Source organism: Camelina sativa, chromosome 13 (assembly GCF_000633955.1).
Source record: "Camelina sativa cultivar DH55 chromosome 13, Cs, whole genome shotgun sequence".
NCBI lineage: Eukaryota > Viridiplantae > Streptophyta > Magnoliopsida > Brassicales > Brassicaceae > Camelina > Camelina sativa.
Window position 1 is genome coordinate 2,001,949 of NC_025697.1, and position 8,473 is coordinate 2,010,421.

Consider the following 8,473-nt stretch of genomic DNA (forward strand, 5'->3'; position numbering starts at 1 on the left):
TAAAAGTTGAAAACCATTGGATTGGTATTGATCATGCTTGTGTTTGATTTATGGCCTATCATGGGTTATAATATAATTCTATTTGCACAATTGTAGAGGAGTTTTGATGGCTGATGCTATGATTTTGCCTTGCGGACACACTTTTGGAGCTGGAGGAATAGAACAAGTTAAACAGATGGTACAGAGTTTCCTTTCTTCCATCACAAGCTCTTCTTTTGCTCTCTGCTTTTTGCTTTTTGCTTTTTGCTTTTGTCTCTTTCCTTTTGCGTATTTGAAATCTATTTTTTGTTTTGTGCTCTTAGAAAGCTTGCTGTACATGTTCGCAGCCCGTCTCTGAAGACTCGATAACCCCAAATCTCTGTGAGTAAAATCACTGATGTCCATGATTTGGTATTTGGTTGTCTCAGCGGATTCTTTGTAATTATATTTAGCTGGAATTTTTTCGCAGCTTTACGAGTTGCGGTACAAGCATTCTGCCGGGAAAAGAATTCACAGTCAAATCATTCATCTAAGAGAAAACGAGAAGGATTTGATCAAGTAATTCAATACTACTAATCATAATGATTTACTCACGTTTTATTTCTGTTTTAAACAAGAGGTTCCTTTTCCATATACACAGGAGAGACGCACATCTACCAATCATTCAGGTCGTTCAAGGAACAAAAGTAATCATTTCCCATTTGCTGTGGCAGATCGAGTTATAATAAAGGTCGGTCCTTTCTTTTTTGATTCCCTTCATTTTTTCTTATAATGAAAGAGTGCTTGACTTGTTAACCGTTGGGAGTTAAACATGATCAGGGAAATAAGAGGACACCACCTCGTTTTGTTGGCCGTGAAGCTGTTGTGACTACTCAATGCTTAAACGGCTGGTAAAGTCTAATTTATTTCTTTCGATTATGACTTGATTTGTATACATATCACAAAGATTAGATTCTTTCTTGCTGCAAAGTTTCTTACATTTCGAATAAGGACATCCATCACCTTTGCAACCCTTCAGCAAAATGTTATATGTCAACCTTTGTGTAATTATTTCCGTGACTTGGAGTTCATTTGCTACATAAAACTCTATTGCAGGTATGTGGTGAAAACGCTGGACAACGCAGAGAGTGTGAAGCTTCAGTATCGTTCATTGGCTAAAGCTCCAGAAGATCTGTCAGCCAAAGCAACACCAAACAAGATGGTCTCCAACTGGCTCTAAACAAACCAACCTTGTTTACAGCATGATGACACCAGTTTCTGCTCCTTGGTTCTCTATGTGAGAACCAAAAAACGTTATTTACAGATCCAGATCACTGTTACATATTGTAAATTGTAGTAGTTACTCAATGTGAGTGGTTTGAGAAAATTAGGCTTAGGGAAAGATCCAAACTTTGAATAGCCAGAACATATTCGGAACATAATAATACAATACATAGTTATTTTGTTCTCAAGACCACATCCCTGTTCAACACAAGAGATGTTTGTAACTTTCAGATCTTAACTAAAATAAGCATACTAAGGTTCTTACTATAAAAAAAATGGCGGAAAACTGAATCTATAAAAGGGAAAAGGAAAAGAAAAAGGCTGATGAGCATTGCTCCTAATGTTACAGATGCACATTACAAAGAAAACTCTGCTATGGAAGTTTACACTAAAGTAAACTCTGCTATGAAAGTTTACACTAAAGTAACTGAGAAGAAGTTTTCAACTAAAATGTTTAAAATCAGATACTGGTCAGATGTTGAAAGGAGTTCAGGTACATGCTATGTTCTCCTCTAGAAAACTGCAGGTCGAAAATATAGAGGCTGCAGCTGCTTTAATGACTAAATCCTTATCTGAGATCAGCGAGTTTGCAGCTCTGCAACACAATTTAGACAGAAGGAAACTAAAAAATTGGATTCAGGAAACATATTCAACTGGTAATGAGATGAAAAGGTAGTGAAATGGCCATACCTAGAGTCCAATGGCATTCCTAACTGTAAGAAATTCTGACCAGAACTCAAACTCAAGTGTTGCAGACCTTGATCACAATGTGATTGCAGAGCTCTCACTTGGTTTAACCAGCTTTCCTGAAAATTTCAGAGTTAACAAACTCCATATCAGATGCCAATAAAAAGATAAGATGTGTAGTAAAGATATCTTAACTATATTACCAATTGCGACTCTTCTTCTGATAGCTTGTGTTCAAGTTGGTTAAACAGAGTCACCCATCTGGTCTTGTGGATATCGATTGTTGAAGCCCTCGAAGCTCCATCGAGGAGTAAATTTGGGTCATTCTCTTGATCAGATGGGAACTCTTTCATTATTAAGAAAGGTAGTTCTGTCGTGACAACTGCACGAACCCTCTTCTTGCTACGTCGAAGAGCTGAAAAGAACAACAAGGGGATGTAAAGAACAACCACGTACTGAAGTTTTCATAGCATTAACGATAATATATGAGTGTTGGTTACCGGAAACACGGCCTTTGATGTCCTGCTGAAGCAATTCCAACCATTGAGAAGCTACTGTAGCCGCTGCAAATCAAAGATGAAGATTCATCTAAGCCACCACGTATGATAGTATAAAAAGATCTTGCACACTGGGTATTGAATTCAATGACATACCTTTAACAGTGAGAACACTAGCACTGTTAAGATCTGATGCGTCCTCGCTCAACAAGGAACTGGCATTGTCTGAGAACTTACCTGCGACCTGAAACCTCGACCCAACTGTATTGTTTTCTTTACTGAAGTCATCATTTGCGCATTTCTCATCATAGTAGCGCATAGAGTAGTTATCTTTTGGCATGGCATACTTGAATCCTTGGTAAAAATCAAATCTGGAGACATCAGTGTTCACATCTTCCAAGTTCTTCCTAGAACTTCCAACAGCACTATTACTATGCCTCATTGTAGAATGATAGAAGTTTCCAGCATCTCTTTCAGACCTAACAATGTTTTCAATAATGGAAAGTACTTGCTTCTTGTTTCTCACATGATTGATAATTCCAGGGTTCAATTCATTAAGCAGTCCACTAGGAGCAGCTAGCCTAGCAAACCTGTCAACCTCTTCCTTCCTTGCAATCTCTATCTTCCTCTTCTTCAACATTGCAGCATCATTATTAATCTTGCTCTTGCGTCCACGTTTCCTTGGAGCAGGTATCCCTCCATGAGAAGATGATACGAGACAGCTGCTTGACGTCGCTGAAATCCCACCGTGCGGATAAGAGAGAAACCCGTTCTGTTTCATTTGTTTCCAAACCTTCATTGGATCTCTTTCCGCAACAGGAACATTGGAACTCCCACACTCTGAATAAACATCCATCGAACTAGATTGATTATCATCCTGTCTCCTGGAAGAAGTAACCGATGATAAATCTTCATTCAAGCAGCTGGAAACAGCATCCGCATTATCACATCTCTTAAGCAAAGCTCGCTTATCACAAACAACATCTGTTGTGTTGAGACCAAGCTCATTGGAAGAAGGCTTGACCACCTCTTGACTCAACAGTTCAGTCACATTACTCTTCCCTTCTTTAACAATACTCTCCGAAACTTCATTGGCTTTTTCAATATCTTTAGAAGCATGAGCAGTGTTGCCTGTAGCCAGGGATATTCAAATTACAGCGATGACGCCATTCTATTGGATGCCACTATGCCTTTTACTAAAACTTCAAACTCAAATTGAAACCTTATTAATAAATTACCTGCATTTAGAATTGGTGTAACAGGTTGAATTTTGCTCAACTCCTCTCTTTCATCCAATTCATCGCCTCCGATCTAAAACTCCCAGAAAATTGAAAAAAAAAAAAAAAAAAAAAAAAAAAAAAATCTTGATCAGACTTTTTNTTAGATCGTAAAAATTTTAAAAACAAAGTCTATCAGAGCAAACGAACAACGAAACCCTAACAAGAGATGGAAGTAAAAGAAGTTACCTTTAAGTCGGATCTGGGAATCGAAGTAAACCCTTTTGAAACAACATGGTGTTCTTCCATGGCGACTCAATTAACACCTCCAGAAGATAATACCCCTCGAAGATTTCTCAAAATAAATTTCGAGAAATTGGAGAAAAAAAAACCGAGAAAATGGTGGATTACAGAATCTACAAAATCTCTCGAAGGAACAATACCCAAAAAAGGAAATCGAGGGTTAGAGTGATTTAAGTCTAGGGTTTTTAAGATCTAATTGGTCAATTAGTAAAGAGATCCAAATGTTGAATATTTTGAGACCCCTAGAAATATGAGAGAAGAGGGCTCTTCTCTCTCACGAATGACGAAGACGAAGAAAGAGGTGAGAAGAGCGCGCGATGTGTGCGTTTGTTTAATAATTTTCTGACAAAACATAACACCAAAAAAAATGTTTATTATTATTTTTATTTTGCCTGAGGGGATCTTTCATGATTTTTTTTCAAATTCAAACAAGTCTTAAACGCGATTTGGAGGGAATAGTGATTTTGGGCTTTTGAATCTTTTTTTGTATTTTTCTGAGCTCGTTACCAATTTCGTTCGTCAAAGGCCTTTTTAACTTTTTTTCCGCATTTTATCAAAACCAATTTTAAACAAACTACCAAATCTTGTGTTATTCAATTATGTATCTACTACATTTACATAATTAACATATTTTTGATATTATCCCCAAATTGGTTAAATAAATTTATATTTACATGATTTTAGGTAAGTTTTCAGCTTTTCAATTTATCTCAATTACCAACTAGCCAACAATTCTTAAGCTGAGATTCACAAGTCTCTCTAAAACTCGACACCTTAGCTAAACAGAAATGCGTACACCTCATCCCTAGACCCGACCCAGATCCTGACCCTGTTACTGACCCGACCCGTGTCGTTTTTAGCAGATAACAAACCGGCCCACACTCAACTCCTTTCCCTTGGACCACCAACCCCCACGCACGTGTGCCGTCTCCACCGTCAAAACCACACCCGCAGCTCTCCTCTTCCGCCGCTCCTAACTGCTCCACGAATACTATCCCCTCCGGCATCTCCGCCTCTCCTCTCTCCCATCTCCCCTTCACCGCCGCCCATTCCTCCGCTTTCATCACCACCACCGTTCCCTCGTTGGAGTACAAATGAACTAACAGCGGCGCTTCGCTTAGATTCTTAACGATCTCAGTCACCGATTCCTTCATCCACCTGTCTAGCTTCTCACGCTCCAACTCTACCGCTCTACGATCTCCTCCTCCTCCTCTGCTTCTTCTTCCTCCTCCTCTCTGTTTCTCTATCTCAGTCACGGCCTCCGCTATCGACGCCGAGATCGTTCCCACGCTAGATCGCCGATTACCAACTAGACTGATCGGAAACGACGATGAAAGCAGCGATCTCGCATTCTGATCGGAACCACACGGATGCTCTAATACGCCGCGTTGCACCAGATAACTCCCGCCGTAACCGATTTTTGCATACGCCATCTTTTTCCGGTGATGAGATGAGATGAGATTACTCACGTCCAATAAAAACCGCTAGATTCGAAATATTATATGAAACAACGGCGAGGATGGAGGCGGGGAAATATATCTGGCGGTCGGATGATAACTTTAACGTAAGAAGCCAAGAAGGTGATGTTATATATAATCGCTAGGTTTTAAAAAAACATGCTGACGTCATTTAAAGCTGAAACTGTTTGACGAGTTATTATCGGGTGCAACTCAAATCCATGTTAAGTCCGCGTGCACCTTTAGTTAAGTATATGTTTCCCTATGTTTAAGTGGTATAATGATCATTGCATGCATGGTTGCACAATAGAACTCCCGTAGTGGATTATAATCTCAGGTAGGGGACAAAGGAACGAGGTCAATGATGAAAGGACCTTTAACGAACTCCAGTCAAGCAATTGTTTGATCTAAGCCGTCGGATTATAATACAATGCATGAGAGAGACCTGATCGGACGGTTCTCATGAGAAGGATAGGCACGTGGGAATGTGGTTTTGGTGTGTGGGTATCTCGGAATAACACGCATCACTCGTCTTCTTAATTAAGTGGATTCCGTGCTTACCACGTGTTTGCCACGTCATCTTTATGTCCACGTTGGAGTCTACTGTATAACTTGGTATTGTTAACATCAAAGTTATACGAAAATCCACCAAAAATAAATACAACGTACTGGTTACAGAAGTTCATTAAGAGATCAAACAAAGAATCCCATAAAGACAATAAAATCTACATTCTGTTGATTTTGTTGAATCTATCCTACGATATCATCTTTAATTAATCAGGATCAGCCCTTCTATCTATTTTAGAGGCATAAAGCCTTTTTTAATTTTTAACTTTTCACTTTAATTTAAATTTACATTAATTCTTATAATAAATTATTGCTTTTTGATTTGGTAAACGTATAGAAAGAAAGAATTTTTTTTTTTTCGTTGTTTTGAGTAAAAGAAAATCTGAAGTGTGAAAGAAGAAAACAAACAAGTAATTACAGAAAATGTTTAATAATAGATAAAAATAAAACCAGTTACAAAAGGCACACAATAGATATTTCCTACAACAAACAAATCATAAAAAGATGGTTTATGAATTATGATACATAATCATAATTCAATTTTCGTAATAGTTTTTTTCTCAAAAGATTATTAATATAGTGTTACATTCAATTATTTATCCCCTATCTTTCACCAAAAAAAAAGACAGTAACACTAAGTTTTGTTCTATCAATCTTTATCCTCTTATAATTAAGCTGGATAAACATGTGCAGCTAGACGGGGTGTTGCAACCGCGTGTAAGGGTTTTGCCATAAAAAGGTCACTCTTGCTTTCCGAAAGATCAACCTTATTCTCACCAGACACTGGTGACCACGTGAACCCTTGAATCAACCGAGCCAGCAACATGTACGTCATGGCCGACCCAATGTCCACACCCATACACCCTCTTCGTCCTGCACTGAACGATATTATATTGAGATCTGGATCGTATAGCTCCACGCATATGTTATTGCCCAAATGTCTCTCAGGGTCGAACTTAAGCGGCTTGTCCCATACGCTAGGGTTTCTTCCGATCCCCATACGACTAATCAACACGTGGCTTCCTTTGGGGATGAAGTACCCGTCCACCACAGCGTTGGCAGTGGACATGTGAGGGAGGTTGAACGGCGCCACGGGGTGTAACCGGAATGCCTCTTTCACACAAGCCTTCACGTAGTTGAGATTTGGGAGGTCTGACTCAAGGACAAGACGGTCTTTTCCAACTACCGTATCGATCTCCTCCACTGCCTTTTGCATGATGCTTGGCTCGTTGATCATCTCCGCCATGGCCCACTCCGCCGCATTAGACGGATTATCAACCGTCGCCAACATCAGTTCCTTCATATATAGTCCAATGTGCATAATTAGACCAGCGAAAAAGTTAAACTAAAATAAAACGTTTTTGCTTATGAAAATTAATGCATCTCTATTGCCAATTTCTAGGCCTCTCGTGATCCTAGTACTACAATTCAGAGACAAATGACTACTCTTGTAAACCCACAACAAGCATTATCAAAGTCAGAGACCATTGGCCACGTAAAGTGGAAACTTTCTTATTCTTATAAAAAGTCCGGTCCACTATATATATTGTGGTAGATATAAGTCGATAAATTAATATGCATACCGTCACTTGTGCTTTGATCTCTTCCTCCGACAGAGTAGGATTCCCGTCACTGTCTTTCGCCATTATGAACATGTCCAGAAAATCTTTAGGTTCTTTCAGTTTCCCATTACGCCATTGCGTGAGTCTTTCATCGACAAAAGGATCGTTATACTTACTTACATTCTTCATTGCGTCACTCACGACCTTCTCATGGCCTTCCAAGTCCAAGAACCTTAGCCACGGGACATAATCCGACAACGCAAAGGCGTAAAGATGGGTTAAAACCGTAAACAAAGATTCAACATGTTCAATCTCTTCGAAGCCTGGTCCCGATCCGTCTTCACTTCCTTTACCGAAATGCCTTACACCAAACATCATCTTCCGAGCTACATTTCCGCTGTACTGCCGAACCACAAGCCTTAGATCAATAACCCCAAAACCATTACGGTTTTTGGCACTGAGGTTATTGATGTACCGGACAAAGTTATCGGCCTCTTCGGTTCTCTTTTGGAGCGTCAACGTGAAGCTCTTCTTGCTCGTCACATGGGATGCCACCACTCTCCTCATCTTCTTCCACTGCTCTCCTTGTGGCTCCACCGCAACGGTCAAGTACCCGCGGCTGCAGTACTCCGTGCCCATTGTTAGCGGTCTAGTGGCAAAAATGGAGTCTTGCTTCTTCAGAATCTCCCTTGCAATTCTCGGGGATGTCACAGGTATCACGTAAGTATTCGCAAGACGGATACATGCAATATCTGTGTTGAGTTCCTTCATGAGAGAATGTATCCATCGGAACACCGGTTTGTTCCTCCCTAATATTTCCGGTAGGTTTCCGATTAATGGCCAGGTTTTCGGTCCAGGAGGGAGAGGGAGCTTTCTTGTGTACGAAGTCACTAACATTGTTTTCTTGGTCTCCTTACGCTTCATAGTTAATGCAAGAAGGA

The 8,473-nt window shown here is 39.8% G+C and overlaps 5 protein-coding genes across 5 annotated transcripts in view; 1 reads left to right on the forward strand and 4 right to left on the reverse strand.

Annotated features, from left to right (window-relative positions):
* The window catches only part of LOC104734526 (U-box domain-containing protein 62-like), a 2,760-nt gene extending 1,325 nt beyond the window's left edge, over nt 1–1,435 (forward strand). Inside the window, exons 3-8 of the mRNA XM_010454124.1 lie at nt 90–178; nt 303–360; nt 449–537; nt 620–709; nt 799–869; nt 1,075–1,435. Coding sequence (XP_010452426.1) covers nt 90–178; nt 303–360; nt 449–537; nt 620–709; nt 799–869; nt 1,075–1,198 — 521 coding nt within the window. The 3' untranslated portion in view covers nt 1,199–1,435. The remainder of the gene's footprint in view (nt 1–89; nt 179–302; nt 361–448; nt 538–619; nt 710–798; nt 870–1,074) is intronic.
* Nucleotides 1,352–4,285, reverse strand: LOC104734527. The gene is made up of 7 exons (XM_010454125.2): nt 3,893–4,285; nt 3,665–3,737; nt 2,583–3,557; nt 2,430–2,492; nt 2,133–2,344; nt 1,933–2,048; nt 1,352–1,837 (listed from the first exon to the last, which is right to left on the reverse strand). Exons 1-7 carry the CDS (start codon nt 3,950–3,952, stop codon nt 1,732–1,734), a joined length of 1,605 nt encoding a protein of 534 aa, XP_010452427.1. The 5' UTR covers nt 3,953–4,285; the 3' UTR covers nt 1,352–1,731.
* Nucleotides 4,560–5,646, reverse strand: LOC104734528. The gene has a single exon (XM_010454126.2). It carries the CDS (start codon nt 5,377–5,379, stop codon nt 4,657–4,659), a length of 723 nt encoding a protein of 240 aa, XP_010452428.1. The 5' UTR covers nt 5,380–5,646; the 3' UTR covers nt 4,560–4,656.
* On the reverse strand, nt 6,580–7,304 carry LOC104737845 (phenylalanine N-monooxygenase). The gene has a single exon (XM_019234958.1). It carries the CDS (start codon nt 7,289–7,291, stop codon nt 6,641–6,643), a length of 651 nt encoding a protein of 216 aa, XP_019090503.1. The 5' UTR covers nt 7,292–7,304; the 3' UTR covers nt 6,580–6,640.
* Nucleotides 7,413–8,456, reverse strand: LOC109128315 (phenylalanine N-monooxygenase-like). Its single transcript, XM_019234445.1, has one exon. It carries the CDS (start codon nt 8,454–8,456, stop codon nt 7,413–7,415), a length of 1,044 nt encoding a protein of 347 aa, XP_019089990.1.

Coding starts and splice junctions, on each gene's coding strand:
- LOC104737845 (XM_019234958.1), bottom strand. CDS start 7,291: ATGCACATTGGACTATATATGAAGGAACTGATGTTGGCGACGGTTGAT.
- LOC109128315 (XM_019234445.1), bottom strand. CDS start 8,456: ATGAAGCGTAAGGAGACCAAGAAAACAATGTTAGTGACTTCGTACACA.
- LOC104734527 (XM_010454125.2), bottom strand. CDS start 3,952: ATGGAAGAACACCATGTTGTTTCAAAAGGGTTTACTTCGATTCCCAGA. Junction 2,493..2,582: donor TAGTGTTCTCACTGTTAAAG/GTATGTCATTGA, acceptor TTTGATTTGCAG/CGGCTACAGTAGCTTCTCAA. Junction 2,345..2,429: donor CATCAAAGGCCGTGTTTCCG/GTAACCAACACT, acceptor TGTTCTTTTCAG/CTCTTCGACGTAGCAAGAAG.
- LOC104734528 (XM_010454126.2), bottom strand. CDS start 5,379: ATGGCGTATGCAAAAATCGGTTACGGCGGGAGTTATCTGGTGCAACGC.